General features: G+C 42.1%; 1 protein-coding gene across 1 annotated transcript; it reads right to left on the bottom strand.

The window, feature by feature from the left end:
* Nucleotides 1-1,181: 1,181 nt before the first annotated feature.
* Nucleotides 1,182-20,418, bottom strand: sass6 (SAS-6 centriolar assembly protein). The gene is made up of 17 exons (XM_041889635.2): nt 20,211-20,418; nt 19,791-19,851; nt 19,131-19,210; nt 18,953-19,057; nt 18,699-18,870; nt 18,302-18,379; nt 18,060-18,179; nt 16,636-16,827; nt 16,197-16,391; nt 15,988-16,077; nt 15,572-15,751; nt 15,280-15,361; nt 14,987-15,120; nt 12,739-12,873; nt 12,298-12,401; nt 11,644-11,738; nt 1,182-1,946 (listed from the first exon to the last, which is right to left on the bottom strand). The coding sequence occupies exons 1-17, from the start codon at nt 20,273-20,275 to the stop codon at nt 1,879-1,881; spliced, it is 1,956 nt and encodes a 651-aa protein (XP_041745569.1). The 5' UTR covers nt 20,276-20,418; the 3' UTR covers nt 1,182-1,878.
* Between the last annotated feature and the right edge of the window lie 104 nt (nt 20,419-20,522).

Below are 20,522 nucleotides of genomic sequence, written 5' to 3'. Positions count from 1 at the left end.
CCTACTGTTCTGACTTGGTGGTGCACATGTAGCCTATTGGCTGTTTTAGAGAAACGTAATCATCGAATATTGTACGAGCTTTCATTGTCTGCTTATATGCCCCCTTTATTTATCCTACGGTTCTGACTTGGTGTACAGGGAGAACACTGTAAGAACGGCCCATGTTCTGAATTCTGTCGCTGTACATTTCAAAAGTGCTGAACAAATAGTTATATTGACTACGTCCGTCCTAGCGCGCTCATGAATGTCTTAATCGAAATTACAGATTGCCTCTTATCCGCTCGTCGTTCCCTTATGCCATAGTTTGTACATCTCAATTGTCAGTAGAAACCACATTTGTTTAAGCAAGTCAGCCATATCAGCGTTTTTATTTTTTTTAAGGCAGTAAATGAGTCTGAATGAACTGTTTCGCTGCCAGACAAGGCTCTGCTGATTAGCCAGGTGTAGCAGTGGTAGGGATTCACTCCATGGTGCTGAAAAGAAAGCTCTGCTGTTGGGACAGCTTTATGTGGGCACCGTTTGAGTGCAACTAATGTCAGCTTATTGATATGCCACACCTGTCAGGTGGATGGATTATCTTGTCAAAGGAGAAATGCTCACTAACAGGGATGTAAACACATTTGTGCACAGCATTTGAGAGAAATAAGCTTTTTGAGCGTATGGAAAATTTCGGAGATTATTTCAGCGCCACATTTTACATGTTGCGTTTATATTTTTTGTTGGTGCTTTCCTATTTTATACATTTGTGCTTTTCTAATAACCGTTTTCTGTGTTCATGCAAGTGACTGACTGAACAAACCCTCACTATCAGTCCCTGCAATACTGATATTGGCAGTACGCCCAGACCCTTGTTTTGATATCTCAGTTTCAAGGTCTCAGCTTAGAGAAGAAGCCTCGTGAGGTATTGGTCTGTCACATGCATGATCCAGTATTGGTTGGTCACATGAATGAAGCAAACGTTAATGATGAATTATGAATAAGCCAAATCATGCAAATGTGACTTTTCTGCAGTATATAAGAGAACTAACGGGACTGCCCCGTTAGAGCTCCTGACAGACGTTCACTATGGTGCATTACGTTTGTTGGAACCTCGCCAGCTCGCTGACAATAAACAATGATTCATTTAAGATTGACTTCGAGAGTCCCTGTGTAAGAATTTCCACGACAGTAGTTAGTTGATCAGAGACTTGACTACTTTGAGATTCTGAAAACAAAACTTTAATCTACAGATATACACATTAATTATTAATTTCATACACCCATATGTACAGTTTTTACACAGCAAACACTTCAGTAGCAATCAATCTGTGGTGGAATAACCATAGTGATGGTTGGTTGAGCATCTGTTCATCAATAAGCTGGTGATGACTTGCGATTAGCATGTACATGTTAACCATTGAAAAGGTATCTTTTATCATTGTTGCACCATGTAAACAGACGGCAGCTTTTCTTGGGGAACACTTGAACATTTTCACACTGGCTCAAGTGTCATTCGATCCAGGACTTGAGTACTATTGAGTGTTAAAAGTTATAATTGAAATGTAACAGGGTTAAAAGTGAAAACACCCAGAGCAACATGATGACATTATTGGTTATGTCAATGCTAATTACGAGTAAGACGTGATGACAGTGATTTTTTTTTTAAACCAACCGACAAATATATTTGGCAAACGGATCAAGTGGCTTAATTACGATTGATTGGTTATCTTAAAAATCATTTTTAATAAATACTTGGAAACACAGCACAGGTTAAAAACATGAACATAGGTGGAGGTACTGTGATAATCTGTGGTTGGTCTAACAGGTCACCCTCCTTAGTCACTGTTGTATTCAGTGGTGTGTTGTGGACATTTCAGTAGTTCTTGGCTTCATTCCTTCTCAGCCAGGGAAGTAAGCGGAGGACAGAGACTGCAGGCCAGGCTTGGCTGGTGGTGGCCTTGGAACATCTAGAGACAACAGGGGGGAAAAAAAGGAAGTTATGACAGACATAAAATCTGAATTTTAATTCAGCACGTTACTGACAATGCACAAGACTGTGTAGGATTTAAACTCAACAGCTAAAGAAAGAAAAGCAGAACAAACCCACTGGGCACAAACTGGTTGAATCAACGCTGTTTCAATGTAATTTGTCAACGTATGACGTGGAATCTGTGTGTAAAATACATAGGATTTTTTTAAAAATCTAAAGTTCACTTGTTTTGAGGGTGAAATTTCAACCACAGGATTAAGTCAAAATTGTAACCAATTTTCTACAGACAAACCTTGTATAAAATGTTGAATTTGTACCTTTGAAACAACAGATCTTCAATATTATACACAGAGTGTACAAAACATTAAGAATACCTGCTCTTTCCATGACAGACTGACCAGGTGAAAGCTATGGTCACTTGTTAAATCCACTTCAAATCAGTGTAGATGAAGGGGAGGAGATAGGTTAAAGAAGGATTTTTTAGCCTTGAGACAATTGAGCTATGGATTGTGTATGTGTCGAAGTCCAAAGGGTAGGTTTAACAGAGCAAATGAAATGTAACCATACTTTAGAAGTCATATATAGTCAATGATACTATTTAGGCCTATATACAGTTGAAGTCGGAAGTTTACATACACCTCAGCCAAATACATTTAAACTCAGTTTTTCACAATTCCTGACATTTAATCCTAGTAAAAATTCCATTTTTAAATGTATTTTTTTAGGGGGTAGATCAGCTTTAATATTGCAGATAGATTGCAACTTCCATCAATGTAATTGTCTGCATTACTTCCAATCCCCCATATGTTTTTCTCTTAAATATAAACAAAAAAAACACTGCTCAAAAAAATAAAGGGAACACTAAAATAACACATCCTAGATCTGATGAATGAAATAATCTTATTAAATACTTTTTTCTTTACATAGTTGAATGTGCTGACAACAAAATCACACAAAAATTATCAATGGAAATCAAATGTATCAACCCATGGAGGTCTGGATTTGGAGTCACCCTCAAAAGTGGAAAACCACACTACAGGCTGATCCAACTTTGATGTAATGTCCTTAAAACAAGTCAAAATGAGGCTCAGTAGTGTGTGTGGCCTCCACGTGCCTGTATGACCTCCCTACAACGCCCGGGCATGCTCCTGATGAGGTGGCGGATGGTCTCCTGAGGGATCTCCTCCCAGACCTGGACTAAAGCATCCGCCAACTCCTGGACAGTCTGTGGTGCAACGTGGCGTTGGTGGATGGAGCGAGACATGATGTCCCAGATGTGCTCAATTGGATTCAGGTCTGGGGAACGGGCGGGCCAGTCCATAGCATCAATGCCTTCCTCTTGCAGGAACTGCTGACACACTCCAGCCACATGAGGTCTAGCATTGTCTTGCATTAGGAGGAACCCAGGGCCAACCGCACCAGCATATGGTCTCACAAGGGGTCTGAGGATCTCATCTCAGTACCTAATGGCAGTCAGGCTACCTCTGGCGAGCACATGGAGGGCTGTGCGGCCCCCCAAAGAAATGCCACCCCACACCATGACTGACCCACCGCCAAACCGGTCATGCTGGAGGATGTTGCAGGCAGCAGAATGTTCTCCACGGCGTCTCCAGACTCTGTCACGTCTGTCACATGTGCTCAGTGTGAACCTGCATTCATCTGTGAAGAGCACAGGGCGCCAGTGGCGAATTTGCCAATCTTGGTGTTCTCTGGCAAATGCCAAACGTCCTGCACGGTGTTGGGCTGTAAGCACAACCCCCACCTGTGGACGTCGGGCCCTCATACCACCCTCATGGAGTCTGTTTCTGACTGTTTGAGCAGACACATGCACATTTGTGGCCTGCTGGAGGTCATTTTGCAGGGCTGCTCTGGCAGTGCTCATCCTGCTCCTCCTTGCACAAAGGCGGAGGTAGCAGTCCTGCTGCTGGGTTGTTGCCCTCCTACGGCCTCCTCCACGTCTCCTGATGTACTGGCCTGTCTCCTGGTAGCGCCTCCATGCTCTGGTCACTACGCTGACAGACACAGCAAACCTTCTTGCCACAGCTCGCATTGATGTGCCATCCTGGATGAGCTGCACTACCTGAGCCACTTGTGTGGGTTGTAGACTCAGTCTCATGCTACCACTAGAGTGAAAGCACCGCCAGCATTCAAAAGTGACCAACACATCAGCCAGGAAGCATAGGAACTGAGAAGTGGTCTGTGGTCACCACCTGCAGAACCACTCCTTTATTGGGGGTGTCTTGCTAATTGCCTATAATTTCCACCTGTTGTCTATTCCATTTGCACAACAGCATGTGACATTTATTGTCAATCAGTGTTGCTTCCTAAGTGGACAGTTTGATTTCACAGAAGTGTGATTGACTTGGAGTTACATTGTGTTGTTTAAGTGTTCCCTTAATTTTTTTGAGCAGTGTGTATATATATATATACATATATACATACACACACACGTGTGTGTGTGTGTGTGTGTGTGTGTGTGTGTGTGTATGTACAGTGGGGAGAACAAGCATTTGATACACTGCCGATTTTGCAGGTTTTCCTACTTACAAAGCATGTAGAGGTCTGTAATTTTTATCATAGGTACACTTCAACTGTGAGAGACGGAATCTAAAACAAAAATCCAGAAAATCACTGTGTGATTTTTAAGTAATTCATTTGCATTTTATTGCATGACATAAGTATTTGATCACCTACCAACCAGTAAGAATTCCAGCTCTCACAGACCTGTTCGTTTTTCTGTAAGAAGCCCCACTGTTCTCCACTCATTACCTGTATTAACTGCACCTGTTTGAACTCGTTACCTGTATAAAAAGACACCTGTCCTCACACTCAAACAGACTCCAACCTCACCACAATGGCCAATACTAGAGAGATGTGTAAGGACATCAGGGATAAAATTGTAGACCTGCACAAGGCTGGAATGGGCTACAGGACAATAGGCAAGCAGCTTGGTGAGAAGGCAACAACTGTTGGCGCAATTATTAGAAAATTGAAGAAATTCAAGATGACGGTCAATCACCCTCGGTCTGGGGCTCCATGCAAGATCTCACCTTGTGGGGCATCAATGATCATGAGGAAGGTGAGGGATCAGCCCAGAATTACACGGCAGGACCTGGTCAATGACCTGAAGAGAGCTGGGACCACAGTCTCAAAGAAAACCATTAGTAACACACTACGCCGTCATGGATTAAAATCCTGCAGCGCACGCAATGTCCCCCTGCTCAAGCCAGCGCATGTCCAGGCCCGTCTGAAGTTTGCCAATGACCATCTGGATGATCCAGAGGAGGAATGGGAGAAGGTCATGTGGTCTGATGAGACAAAAATATAGCTTTTTGGTCTAAACTCCACTTGCCGTGTTTGGAGGAAGAAGAAGGATGAGAACAACCCCAAGAACACCATCCCAACCGTGAAGCATGGAGGTGGAAACATCATTCTTTGGGGATGCTTTTCTGCAAAGGGGACAGGACGACTGCACCGTATTGAGGGGAGGATGGATGGGGCCATGTATCGCGAGATCTTGGCCAACAACCTCCTTCCCTTAGTAAGAGCATTGAAGATGGGTCGTGGCTGGGTCTTCCAGCATGACAACGACCCAAAACACACAGCCAGGGCAACTAAGGAGTGGCTCCGTAAGAAGCATCTCAAGGTCCTGGAGTGGCTTAGCCAGTCTCCAGACCTGAACCCAATAGAACATATTTGGAGGGAGCTGAAAGTCCGTATTGCCCAGCGACAGCCCTGAAACCTGAAGGATCTAGCGAAGGTCTGTATGGAGGAGTTAGCCAAAATCCCTGCTGCAGTGTGTGCAAACCTGGTCAAGACCTACAGGAAACGTATGGTCTCTGTAATTGCAAACAAAGGTTTCTGTACCAAATATTAAGTTCTGCTTTTCTGATGTATCAAATACTTATGTCATGCAATAAAATGCAAATGAATTACTTAAAAATCATACAATGTGATTTTCTGGATTTTTGTTTTAGATTCCGTCTCTCACAGTTGAAGTGTACCTATGATAAAAATTACAGACCTCTACATGCTTTGTAAGTAGGAAAACCTGCAAAATCAGCAGTGTATCAAATACTTGTTCTGCCCACTGTATATCTATTCAAATATCTTGCATATCTTAATTTCCATCATTATCAATTAATATGCGTAATAATGTCGGCAGTTCATGCATAGGATTGTTACCTATAACCCGGATTGCCATTATATTACATTACATTTTTGTCAAGCAATTATTATTTTAGCAAACAATTATGGTTCATCCTATATTCTCCCTAACATCCTTACCCCCTTGCAACAGATGTGGGATAACAAACACACTCCACCCCTTTCCTCCACAATCAACCATAAGATCAGATGCTCAACGGTTGTTACATCCCAGAGCCCAACTCAAGAAAGGACCTGATTTACGAATGCATATAAAGTTACAGCTGTTTGAGAAAGCATGCAAGATTCAGCAAAAATTGACAACAATGTGAGATTTGATTAATCTATGTCAAGTCCTAGGTGATGGAGATCAGATCCACCCTCTTCCCCTGAGACACAAACACTCTGGTCCCCCGTTGTAACCATTTCCCCCAAGCATCTCTGTGCAGTCAGACCTTTGATTATTTTGTGCCACGAGGGCCACAATAATATTCCCTCTCTCTGAATGTCCGAGTGTGACCCCCTCCCCATTGGTTACTGCAGCCAGTGTTGCCAGCACCGCCACTACCTGGGTGGGGGTATCCGACCGGAATCCCCACCGGCTAGGTACAAGGTCGTCAAGGTTCTCATTAGCAGCTTTGAGAATTTCCTTGTATATTATGCTCTCCCATCACGGGGACTCTGGCTTTGTAGGACCAACCCTGCCAGGCAGACTCCGAATCTTGAGGGGGCGGTGCTGCACAAGTAGGTCTCTGACCGCATTTATTGTTCTGTTTTGGCTGCATATAGGCAACTCACAGCAGGGCCATAAAACAGATGGGGACTTCTCTTTGGTGTATGGGTTGCTCGGGTGGGTGTCTAGGAAATAGGGTTGGGGATCGTTCCATCATGATAGGACAATAAAATAATAGATTAGATGTATACTTTATTCTAAAATGTATATCCCTCATCTGCACAAAATTGAAAGCTCTCTCTCACAACCCCTGCTCACAGACATGTTGGTTCTGGGATATGGAACCATTTCCTTTCTCACTCACTTATCGCCACACTTTTTCAAACACAAAAAATGCACACCACAATACATCCACACATACTGTGTCTTCTATTTGCTATGTTTTTATCTCCACTATGTTGATTGAGTACTTGTGTTCTAATTAGTTGTATTTGAAGATGTATTATTTTGCTTGTTATCTTTTCTTGTAATACCGTCTTATCCCTTTATAAAATACTATAAATACTATAGATGTGCTTTATTATTACAATCCCTACCATGGCTAGTATTGGGTGTTCCATTATTCGACTCCTCTATTAGAACTGTCAGAATAGCCATGGAGTAGTCTTTGTGTCGCAGAACATTTGGTTGTCAAAATACAGTTTATCGACAACGAGAGCAACACGCTTCCTTTTTAATCTATTTTCCTTGAAGATTGGGTACAGAACTTTGCGCCGTTCTGCAGTCTCCCTCGGGAACTGATCATTCATGCCTATTTTCGTGCCAGCAAGTCTTTTACCTAGGCTTTTAACCATTACTTTATCCTTAAAAGCAAATTGGCAACGATTGTACGCTCATATATATATATCTCTGTCCGAAACGGTGTACACGTTCAAGTTGGATTTTATTGACAGCCTCGAGTGGGATTTGAAGCGCTGTAAGAAAGAAGTCCTTCACAATTTTTTCGGTAACCTCTCCTTTTTCTTGGATACCAGTAAGTACTAGGTAAGTACAAGGCGGCAGGTAGCTTAGTGGTTAAGTGGTTGTGCCACAAACCGAAAGGTCGCTGGTTCTAATCCCTGAGCCGACTAGGTGAAAAATCTGTCGATGTGCCCTTGAGCAAGGCACTTAACCCTAATTGCTCCTGTAAGTCGCTCTGGATAAGAGCGTCTGCTAAATGATTAATTATTATAATAATTATTATTACTAGATTTTCTCCCATTGATCTAGTTTGTAGGTCTAGTAAGGCTTCTCTCAGAAAGTTGTTCTCCTTTTTAAGTTCCTTAACATCCGTTTCCATCCTAGTGACTGTCCCTTTTAGTTGTTTTGTATCGTTCTCCATTATCACAGCTTTTCCATCACTCATTTCAAGACTAGCCTTCAACTCTTTTACATCATTACTGACCAACTCTAGTACGCCTAGTTTGTCATTTATCGACTTCAACAGATCGCTTTCCACACTTACCAGTCCCAGTGGTGAAAAGCATAAATCATCTGCATCAGTCGAGGAGTCGCGTTCTCTTGGAGATTGATTCTCCTCGTTTCTCCTCCGTCATGTTTGAGTGTTGCTTGTTGATGTAATATTTGTCGATACATTTCTCTAGCCTTATGATTTGTTTTGTGTTATTATCCAGATTGAATGTTATTACCCACGAATATATGAAGTGCTAATATTTAGTCTAACTTACTCATATTGAATATTATGTTTTTATCTTGAGGTGATTCGTACCGCTGTGTATTCAATACGCCATCTTGTCTACCGGTAGTGCCTACAGTCCTCTGCTGCGCACCGTCTTAGGTCAGTTAGGATCACCACTTTATTTTAAGAATGTGAAATGTCAGAATAATAGTAGAGAGATTTATTTAAGCTTTTATTTTTTTCATCACATTCCCAGTGGGTCAGAAGTTTACATACACTCAATTAGTATTTGGTAGCATTGCCTAGAAATTGGTTAACTTGGGTCAAACGTGTCGGGTAGCCTCCCACAAACTTCCCACAAAAAGTTTAGTAAATTTTGGCCAATTCCTCCTGACAAAGCTGGTGTAACTGAGTCAGGTTTGTAGGCCTCCTTGCTTGCACACGCCTTTTCAGTTCTGCCCACACATTTTCTATAGGATTGAGGTCAGGGCTTTGTGATGGCCACTCCAATACCTTGACTTTGTTGTCCTTAAGCCATTTTGCCACAACTTTGGAAGCATGCTTGGGGTCATTGTCCATTTGGAAGACATTTGCGACCAAGCTTTAACTTCCTGACTGATGTCTTGATGTTGCTTCAATATATCCACATACATTTCCTTCCTCATGATGCCTTCTATTTTGTGAAGTCCCTCCTGCAGCAAAGCACCCCCACAGCATGATGCTGCCACCCCTGTGCTTCACGGTTGGGATGGTGTTCTTCGACTTGGAAGCGTCCCCCATTTTTCCTCCAAACATAACGATGGTCATTGTGGCCAAACAGTTCTATTTTTGTTTCATCAGACCAGAGCACATTTCTCCAAAAAGTACGATCTTTGTCCCCATGTGCAGTTGCAAACCGTAGTCTGGCTTTTTTATGGCGGTTTTGGAGCAGTGGCTTCTTCCTTGCTGAGCGGCCTTTCAGGTTATGTTGATATAGGACTCGTTTTACTGTGGATATAGATACTTTTGTACCTGTTTCCTCCAGCATCTTCACAAGGTCCTTTGCTGTTGTTCTGGGATTGATTTGCACTTTTCGCACCAAAGTACGTTAATCTCTAGGAGACAGAACGCGTCTCCTTCCTGAGTGGTATGACGGCTGCGTGGTCCCATGGTGTTTATACTTGCGTACTATTGTTTGTACAGATGAACGTGGTGCCTTCAGGCATTTGGAAATTGCTCCCAAGGATGAACCAGACTTGTGGAGGTCTACAATTTGTTTTCTGAGGTCTTGGCTGATTTATTTTTGATTTTCCCATGATGTCAAGCAAAGAGGCACTGAGTTTGAAGGTAGGCCTTGAAATACATCCACAGGTACACCTCCAATTGACTCAAATTATGTCAATTAGCCTATCAGAAGCTTCTAAAGCCATGACATCATTTTCTGGAATATTCCAAGCTGTTTAAAGGCACAGTCAATTTAGTGTATGTAAACTTCTGACCCACTGGAATTGTGATACAGTGAATTATAAGTGAAATAATCTGTCTGTAAACAAATTGTTGGAAAAATGTGTCATGCACAAGGTAGATGTCCTAACCGACTTGCCAAAACTATAGTTTGTTAACAAGAAATTTGTGGAGTGGTTGAAAAACAAGTTTTAATGACTCTACCTTAATGTATAAACTTTCGACTTCAACTGTAGCATTTTCAAAATCATCCACAGCTATTGTTTAAATTCAACCCAGGGTTAAACAAAAAATAGACAATACATATAGGCCTAAGGTTTCAAGCTTTGGTTGATTTTAACCAAAAATCTAAGTTAAAGAACAGGAATAAATCAAATCAAACGTTTAAATAAAGTGTATTTAAAATCTGATTAGATTAAGTCCTATTCTTTAACTTGGATTTTTGGTTGAGATGGAGATGTGAATCCAACATCTGTAGACAAACTGGAAATTGAATTGTGTTTGGTTGTCAACGCAACAAAATATCAACATTTGAAGGAGATGCATCTTCTGCTTGGATAGGTCTACCTGTGCCACTGACTTAGTCTGGCTTTAATTCCAGTTTGTCAAAAAATGTATAATTGATATGTTGGATTCACGTCTCCATCTCAACCAAAAATCTAAGGTAAAGAATATGACTAAATCAAATCAAACTTTAAATGAACTTTAAATAAATGTGGATTTGATTTAGCGCTTTTCTTTAACTTTTATTATTGGTTGAGATGGAGACGTGAATCCAACATATCAATTATAAATTTTTTGACAAACTGGAATTAAAGCCAGACTAAGTCAGTGTCAGAAAATATACATCTCCTTCAAATGTTGATGTTTGGTTGCGTTGACAACCAAACACAGCTCAATATCACTTTTGCAATACAGCAAATAGCCTATTAACTTATCGACAAGTTAACAAATGATATGTTGGATTCACGTCTCCAACTAAACCAAAAAGAAAAAAGTTAAAAGAAAAGGATTAAGCCAGTGGCTCAGATTAAAACTATCCAAGCATTAGATATCCTTTAAAGTTGATATTTGGTTGCGTTGTCAACCAAACACAATTCAATATTACTTATGTAATATAGTAAATAGCCTAAAGTTAAGGCTATCTTACAAACTAAGGACTAGCAGTATTTATTCAACCTTAAAATGAGCCTTCTGTAGCCTAACTATAAATGTCTTGTTATATAATCATCCAAAGCGTGCATGTTCAAGATAGCATGCTAAGGTTGCAGGTCTGTGGAGATCTTCACAATTGCTGTTATAATGCAGAATCTCAAACAGCATTGATCACTTGCACCGTGTACTTTTAATGTAATCTCAACTACAATCCAGGTCATTTGGCTATTTGATGAAGCACAGTGATAACACATTACTCTGTTGTATAAATACACAACGTCTGACATTGTATTCCCATTTGAACTTTGTTGTGCTTTTAAATGGTCAAAAGCATAGTGATAACACATTGGGAAATCAACAAATGTCTTGCTGTCTTTTTGAGAGGGTGAATAAAGGTTGTAATCTCATTGATCAATTTCTCAACCCAATATTACCCACATTTCCATGTTGAAATGACGTGGTGTGCCCATTGAGAAGGGACTTAAGAGGCATGTAAAGTGAACTTGAACTTCCCCTCATAAGCTCAGAAACAAATACCCCCCCCCAGTGTCCACAAAGCAGGCATGGATGTGGTCTTACCTCTGTTGAGGTGCATGCCAGACAACAGACCACGGAGGGGAATGCTGTCGTCTCGCTTCTCAAAGTACTTGGACTCCAATCCAGCAGGCTCGCCACTACAAGTAAAAAAAAAAAAAAGGCAGTGTCTGAATGAATGGTCCAGAGAATAAAGTAGATTGTCTTGGGCTCTTGCCGATGGTGATGCACCATCCAATAATCTGGGAGCTATTTTAATGTAAAAGTGAGCAGAGAAAACGTTTCTGAACACTTACAAGTTAATTCTGATGCTGAAAGCATACAAACTAAACTAGAAACACACATGGAAGCCCCAGACAGAGAGCTGGACTGCTCCCGAGTGGCGCAGTGGTCTAAGGCACTGCATCGCAGTGCTAGCTGTGCCACTAGAGATCCTGGTTCGAATCCAGGCTCTGTCATAGCCGGCAGTGACCGGGAGACCCATGGGGCGGCGCACAATTGGCCCAGCGTCGTCCAGGGTAGGGGAGGGAATGGCCGGCAGGGATGTAGCTCAGTTGGTAGAGCATGGCGTTTGCAACGCCAGGGTTGTGGGTTTGATTCCCACGGGGGGCCAGTAATGTATGCACTCACTAACTGTAAGTCGCTCTGGATAAGAGCGTCTGCTAAATGACTAAAATGTAAAAATGTAAATGGACTCACTTCTCTTTGTTGGAGGGCTGAGGGGGATGCTGTGCTGTGGGGCTCCCGTCCCTCACTTCCACAGGAGACATGCCGGGCTTGGTACTCATGGGGTTAAACTGGACCTGCAATTCAGCCCAGGTCAACATAAAGTCAGAATTCAAGCAAACTCCTGAATACAGTTGCAACGAGTTAGGAACCACAACATACAATTGAGTTCAAGCTGCCTTATAATCCCACACCTTATAGAACTGTATTGGTTCTTCCAGGATGAAATTACAGTCAACGTAAGGAAATAGTTAATTATTAGTGTTTAGGTAAATCATCCAAATTGCTATTCATGTTGTGGCCCAAATTCAAGACTGTGTCGTTGCAAAACCACACCTATTTCAACACATTTCTAAATATAACATTACATTTCAATTAGAATTCAGAGTAACAAAGGAGAAAAGATGAGCCTGCCTTGGGACCAGGGCCCTGGTTGTGTAGTGAGAAGACGGAGCGGCTGGACAGAGGGAGGGAGGAAAGTTTGGAGTTCAGCGTAGACGTGATGGGGTAGCCCTGTCCGGCCGAGGAGGGAAACACTCGGCTGTCCAACTGAAAACAAAATCAAGCACACATGATTTGAGCTGATCTGATTGTGTGCGCTTTTGCTGGTCGAATCGTAACTTTTTAAAAAGGTAGACTTGACAATATGTCATCATTCACGACATTGTCGAACATTGCAGATAGAAATGCCATGAATAGAGACTACATAATTCCTTTTTATACATGTCTGAGGCAAGTTTACAGTACCAGTGAAAAGTTTGGACACACCTACTCATTCAAGGGTTTTATTTTATTTTTACTATTTTCTACATTGTAGAATAATAGTGAAAACATCAAAACTATGAAATAACACATATGGAATCATGTAGTAACCAAAAAAGTGTTAAAATCTAAATATATTTTATATTTGAGATTCTTCAAATAGCCACCCTTTGCCTTGATGACAGCTCTGCACACTCTTGGCATTCTCTCAACCAGCTTCACCTGGAATGCTTTCCCAACAGTCTTGAAGGAGTTCCCACATATGCTGAGCACTTGTTGGCTGCTTTTCCTTCACTCTGCCGTCCGACTCATCCCAAACCATCTCAATTGGGTTGAGGTAATAATAATAATAATAATAATAAAATTATGCCATTTAGCAGACGCTTTTATCCAAAGAGACTTACAGTCATGCGTGCATACATTTTTACGTATGGGTGGTCCCGGGGATCGAACCCACTACCCTGGCGTAACAAGGGTCGGGGGATTGTGGAGGCCAGGTCATCTGATGCAGCACTCCATCACTCTCCTTATTGGTCAAATAGCCTTTTTACAGCCTGGAGGTGTGCTGGGTCATTGTCCTGTTGAAAAACAAATTATAGTCCCACTAAGCCCAAACCAGATGGGATGGCGTATCGCTGCAGAATGCTATGGTAGCCATGCTGGTTAAGTGTGCCTTAAATTACATGCGGAGATCATCCGTTCACCCACACCGTGTCTCACAAAGAGAAAGGACACATTTCCACCAGTCTAATGTCTATTGCTTGTGTTTCTTGGCCCAAGCAGGTCTCTTCTTATTGGTGTCCTTTAGTAGTGGTTTCTTTGCAGCAATTCGACGTGATTCACACAGTCCCCTCTGAACAGTTGATGTTGAGATGTGTCTGTGACTTGAACTGTGAAGCATTTATTATTTCGGCAGCAATTTCTGAGGCTGGTAACTCTAATTAACGTATCCTCTGCAGCAGAGGTAAATCTGGGTCTTCCATTCCTGTGGCAGTCCTCATGAGAGCCGTTTCATCATTGCACTTGATGGTTATTGCGACTTCACTTTAAGAAACGTTCAAAGTTCTTGACATTTTCCGTATTGACTGACCTTCATGTCTTAAAGTAATGATGGACTGTCGTTTCTCTTTGCTTATTTGAGCTGTTCTTGCATAATATGGACTTGGTCGTTTACCAAATAGGCCCATCTTCTGTATACCCCCCCTACCTTGTCACAACACAACTGATTGGCTCAAATGCATTAAGAAGGAAAGAAATTCCACAAATTAACTATTAAGGCGGCACACCTGTTAATTGAAATGCATTCCAGGTGACTAACTTATGAAGCTGGTTGAGAGAATGCCAAGAGTGTGCAAAGCTGTCATCAAGGCAAAGGGTGGCTATTTGAAGAATCTCAAAATATAAAATATATTTTGATTTGTTTAACACTTTTTTGGTTACTACATCATTCCATGTGTTATTTCATTGTTTATATGTCTTCACTTTTATTCTACAATGTAAAAAATTGTCAAAATAAAGAAAAACCCTTGAATGAGTAGGTGTGTCCAAACTTTGGACTGGTACTGTATATCTGAACGTTCCAAAACGTTGCGCCTGACGCCTGCGTAACGCGTCCCTACTAACAGAAAACAATCCAATTTAAATCTGCCAAATACCAATAGCGGAAGATAGTCTAAGCAGATTCGATTTTTGTTGAAGTCTACAAGCAAGAAGTTGCCCTGCCTGTGTATGATGTCATATTGCGGAGTCTGCCTTTAAGAAGCATGCATATAACTCAAATTAACTTTGAAATCGACACATGTATTTAAAGCTGCAATTTAAAAACAAACATGCTACCCACTGCAACTAAAAGATATCAAACCAATATCTTACCGTGTACCATGACATGTTTAGTGCTTACCATGTTGTGAGAGGCACTGCCCATCCTCTGTCCAGCTGAGGCTGAGAGAGCTGAAGGAGTCTCAAACGTTCCAAGGGTCTCCGGCTTCCTGGATAACTGGTTCTCATTCAGCTGTTTGTTCAGCCACATTATAACTGAAGGATAAAACAAATCCATTGTTGCAGGGAGAAAAAAAAAAGGGAAAATACTAAAGGAATACAAATATTAGGTAATCTGACAACAGCCAAGGATAAGTGCAAAATCATGTAAAGTTGTATTTTTTGTGAACCATTTCTTTAAAAGACCTTCCATACCATTCTCGTTTGTTTTCAGCACCTCCCTGCTTTCGTCTAGTTTCTGAACCGTCTCCCCCAACTGCTCCTTCAATTTCGACACCTACAGTGGAAAGGAAATTACAACAAAAAAGATAAATCCAAACTTGATGCCAAGAATTAGGTCAGCGCCCACTACTCCTCAGTACTTGACTTGCACACACACACATATATAGATATGCATTGGGTCTTTCAGCAGCCATTTCTGCCCGTTTTTGTTGTCCTCAGATTGGTATTTAAGGTAGTGGACACACCCTGTAAAGGAAACACACACCTCCTCGTCTCTATGCTTGAGCTGCTGCTGAGTGTCCTGTAGGTCTCTCTGGGCTTTGTGCAGCTTCTCCTGGGTCTCCTGGAGCACCTTCTCCTGAGACACCATCACAGTGTTCTTCACCTTGATCTTCCCCACCAGGCCCCTCAGCTCTCCCTGCAACTTCTTGATGATGCCGTTGGCCTAGGAAGTAAACACGAGGTAGTGTCAAGACGGTACTTCACCCCCACGCTGAATGTATTTCTTCTCAAAGGGGATGTGATCAGCATCAAGACAAAATTGGTATTAATATTTAGACTAAAATAAGTGCATGAGCAGACAAGGACTTTTTAACTTGACTGGATTGATACTGTGGCCATGTATTTTCAGACCATGATATGCATAACAAAAAGCCATGATTGGAAATGTAAGTAACCAACCTTTATGAGTTCCTCAGACAGGGATTTCACTGTAGCCTCCAGTTTTCCTATTTGGAGTTGTTTGCTTTCGGCATTTCCTTCCACTGAGTTCTACACACAAACACACAGAATGTCACTGTTTTTACATAATTCATCAATATTAATTTGAACAAATATCCTGGCTTTTCTGATAGTATGCTCTCCATTTGCCCAGGGGACTGACTGCTTACCTTCTGTTGCTGAGTGGCTTCCAGCACTTCCTTGGTGCGGAGGACGAGCTGCTCCTTGTCTTTCATCTCCTGCTCCAGGACTGCAACCCGCGTCTGCAGCTGGTTCACCTGACGCTCCCTCTCGTGACACTCCGTGTCCAGGGTGCCGTTCTCCCTCCGAAGAGACAGGGCCTGCTGCTTCGCTCGCTGAGACTCCTGTTCACACACACACTTGTCAGCAGGTTATTTAGACAACATTGGTGGTCAACATGGTGGCAAGATTTCAATTTCTCTATCAAATCAGGAATTCAATATGGATGTCAAAAAAACATGCATGATATGAACCAACAGATACTTATCCTAGGAGTGTTTCAGACAAGTTTAAAATGTCTTCACAAAAGTGGCAGTTTTTGTGACATTTCCCCCACTAAAGGAAGGCCCCTTGCTCCCCCACCCCCACCTCTTCCAGTCCCATTAGTTTGGCTTTGATGTCGCGGATGGTGGACTCGCTCTTGTATCTCTTCTCAGTCAGGTCCCTGTTGGAGGCCTCCAGCTCGACCAGCCTGCTCTGCAGCTGCTGGGTGCTCTTCGTGTGGGCTCCCTCCAGCTCCCGGCGCAGCTGCTCGTTCTGCTGCTGCAGCCTGGTTTGTGTCTGCACAGAGCCAGATGAGAAACATCAAAAGAGAAAAACACTTATTTGGGGGGGGGGGGGAGAAATCATATATCATAAAGAAACAATGAAATCGGATGTTCTGGGTTCATGTCAATGCTTAAATCATATCAGAAGACCATTTCTTTTAGGTCTAGTAGAAAACACATTTAAATTTTTTGGTGTAATTCCCCTTTAATTGCGCATCTGGCCCTTTAATTGTGCTTCTAGCGAGTGAGGAATGTGCTGTCTAATGTGCAGTCTAGCAATGGTTCTGTACCGCTGCTGCTCATTTCATGGCAAAGTTAGCAAATAAATAATAGATGCAAATGATATACTTACTCATGATATACTTCTGCCAGGTAAACCTATTTTGCAGTTAACATTTAATTGAGAAGGTTTTTGGGAAAATGTTTCTGTCAACCCGCAAGACAGTTATCACATCAACTGGCCACACACACACACACACACACACACACACACACACCGCGCACCATACAGACAAGACAGGGGAAATATTTCTGGAAATGAATTGGCAGATAGTGTTAGGTTTGGCTTTTTAAGCGAATAGTGGCTAACCAGGGGTGGGGATAATGTCAATGTTGCGTTGATTAGATAGTAGCTGGGAGCTTGCGGTGTCTACTTGTGAGATTTGTTTATGACAGTTTGCTGTGGAACATGTGAAAATTGCATGTACTTTCAGAATTGTTTGGCGAGCTTCTCAGGTCGGCTGCGAGCTACTTCGCGATCAACCTGTTGGAGACTGTCACGAGAATTTCTATCTCTTAATTAAACTCAAGCTTGAATAATTCCCAGAGGTTGTAATGCTCTGGTTTTAATAATGAATTAAACAAGGTCCACAACCAGCAAGAATAATCTGTATGTTTATTCATGAGAGCTCTGGCCCCAAAACACACACACAGCCTTTTATATCCCTTCACACAAAGGAACTTTGCTCCGCCCACCTTTAGGCGGCCTGTACATTTCCACAGTCTAAGCCCCTCCTCTGTTAGTAGGTTTATAATGATAACCCTAACACAGTCATCATCTGTATTGGGGTGGAACAATTTTAGTCATTTACCATAATTCCTCTTTCAGAGACCCCGGTCATATATCAAATAGAGAAGAAAAAAAACAATCAAGGTTTTATGGCTTCTGATAACTGGAATAGCACTTAGACTATTTGAGGCAGTTAACTAAACATCAGACTTATAATATGAGATGTTATTTGATACCTCCAAGGCGTTCTCCCGCTCTGCAGTGAGGTCCTGAGAGTGGCGACTTGACAGAGCGCTTGTTTGGCTGGTCCACTCCGACCGCAGCTTGTCCAGCTCTCTGCTTTTCTCCGACAGAGTCTGTAAGACACGTTTATATGAAAGGTGACCGTTTTATCGGGACCCACTTAAGACGTTACTTTTCAAGTGGTTATCACACCTACATTTATAGATGAATCAATCAAGATCAACTACTGCTTTACCTGTTGCGTGTAGCTGAGCTGCCTGGAGAGATCATCTTCAGTCTTCTTCAGCCTCTGTTCCAACTGCTGCTTCTCCTCCTGACAGATCAAAATGGGGGGATAACTTAAAATACAATGACGTTTCTCAGACTTTAGTATACTGCAGTCTGTCTGGCCTTACGGAATCGCCCACGGTTCTTCATAGGTCTGCTATCAACCATTCCCAAGACTGAGGTCACTAAGACAACTAGGGGTGGTTTCCTGGACACAGATGAATCCTAGTCCTGGACTAAAACCAACCTCAATGGAAAAACTCCATCAAAAATGTTTTTGTTTTTTTATCCAGGACTAGGCTAAATCTGTGTCCGGGAAACCACCCCCCTAGTGTTTCTGAGGTAGTTACGGGAGATTCACTGACCTTCACACAGGAGAGACAAACCGCCAGGTACTTCTTGATCTCCACGTCAGTCCCATGTAGCAGCTTCAGAGACAGGTGAGTGAGGTGCTTGAACGCATTGGTCTCCACAACATTGAGGTGGGCAGGGCTGTGGTCTAATACTGGGGATGATGGAGATAACTGGAGCAGAAACCTAGGGAAAGGAGACGTCACATGTCCATGATCTCACAGTCAGTGGAGACGTTCAACGAGCTTAGAGAGAATGGTCTCCTCACCTTGGATTCTCTTTGTCTTGCTCCGAGATACACTGGTTTAGCAGGTCTATAAACTTCTGAGGAAAGGACGCAAAGTCTACCAACAGGCCCTGTTGAACTTTCAAACTGTTGACAGAGAAGACGTAGGATTAGTGTATGCACATTATAGTGGGCACAATGACTTTGAATTGTAAGATACCTTTGAAAATCCTCCTCTGATATGGCAAGGTTGTACAGAAAATAAGGATCGGTGTCATCTGTCAGTCTCACCAGCAGATCCTAGAATGCACAAAGTTGTGTTAGCTACAGTGGCTATGTTACTAACTACTACCTTGAGGGAAGGACTGACATTTGGGAAAAGCAGACCTGATAGGGAATCCTTTCAACAGGGGAAGTACATCGTCAACTAATTTCAATTAAGCAGAATCCAGTCGCTAATGTTTGCAGGTAAGCCCTTGAAAACCATTAAGGTCCATGAACAGCCTAACCCATGCATGCCTCCCCAGAGAGCCACCCTTTTGCAACTTTCACTCCCATTAAACACCCACTATGTGGCTTTAAAGCTTCATTGCTCATTAGGACTGGTGCTTCTCCATGGTGACAGGAAACTTTTGTTGTTGTTGATTTCTGTACAGAGGAAGTCACCCCGCTATGTATGATGATATTGTATTGATAATTATATCTTTAAGTTGGGTATTTATGCATGGCCACGGTAGTAAGCAATGCATTTCGAGATCAATGTACTGGTTTCTGAAACATTGCTCATTCACACTATAGAAAGGAGGGAGGGTGATGATGGGAACAGAATCCAGTCTTGCAAAACACCAACCAAGTAGTCATGGTTGTGAGCGCAACTTACCCTTTTGTGGACTGGATTAGTTGTCAATTGAAGCTCAATGCTGACTCTGATATTTCCTCTCCTGTAATGTAAAGTTAGCAAGAAAGATGCATTCAATGTATTTTAGTCGTAGCATACAACTCCATTGAGATATTTGTTATCATCAAGCGCCATCTGGCGAGGAGTGCCGAAGATGACATGTCAAATATAACTTAACGTTCCTGAACATGCTAGCTAGCTAGCTATGTAACGCGTCGTAACACAGCTTGCTGGGTAGTCTGTAGTTAGCTAATCGCTACTGCCAAAACCCGACTATATCAAATTGATGAACTATCTATTTAGACCGCAAGTGTCGATATTGTTTGATATCTAGTTAACGTTAGTTACAGTAGCTAGCTAACATTAATGATGGCTAGTTGGCTAGCTATCAATCGAACTTACCTTTCTTCGCAATCTTTGCATTTCACGTGCACTTGCAATCGCTTGTTGAAAAGTGTTTCTGTCATGATTGTTTCATACTCCAAAAAATGTAGTGTCTAAATTGCAAATACCAAGGTTAGATTTGTATGGCTTTTGTTAAAAAATAGGCACTTCAATTTCGAGTTTGGCGCTTCTCTCCCGCGAATGACCGTTGAGGAAGCGTCCACTTGAGAAAGGCGCGACGGAAGTAACGTCGAAAAAGAATGTGCGCGTTCCTGACCGTCTAGATTGCAATTGAGTGATGGAGCAACATAAAGTGCTGTTTCACTTGTT

Source organism: Coregonus clupeaformis, chromosome 11 (genome assembly GCF_020615455.1).
Source record: "Coregonus clupeaformis isolate EN_2021a chromosome 11, ASM2061545v1, whole genome shotgun sequence".
Classification (NCBI taxonomy): Eukaryota; Metazoa; Chordata; class Actinopteri; order Salmoniformes; family Salmonidae; genus Coregonus; species Coregonus clupeaformis.
The sequence above is the reverse complement of the archived record's forward strand: the minus strand, read 5'-3'. Positions and strand labels throughout refer to the sequence as shown.

What these genes read in the sequence shown, in the direction of transcription:
- sass6 (XM_041889635.2), bottom strand. Translation starts at nt 20,275, where the DNA reads ATGACAGAAACACTTTTCAACAAGCGATTGCAAGTGCACGTGAAATGC. An exon ending in CAGCCCTCCAACAAAGAGAA is followed by an intron (nt 11,739 to 12,297) that starts GTGAGTCCATTT and finishes TTTTACTTGTAG; the next exon opens with TGGCGAGCCTGCTGGATTGG. An exon ending in TGGCATGCACCTCAACAGAG is followed by an intron (nt 1,947 to 11,643) that starts GTAAGACCACAT and finishes TGTTGTCTCTAG; the next exon opens with ATGTTCCAAGGCCACCACCA.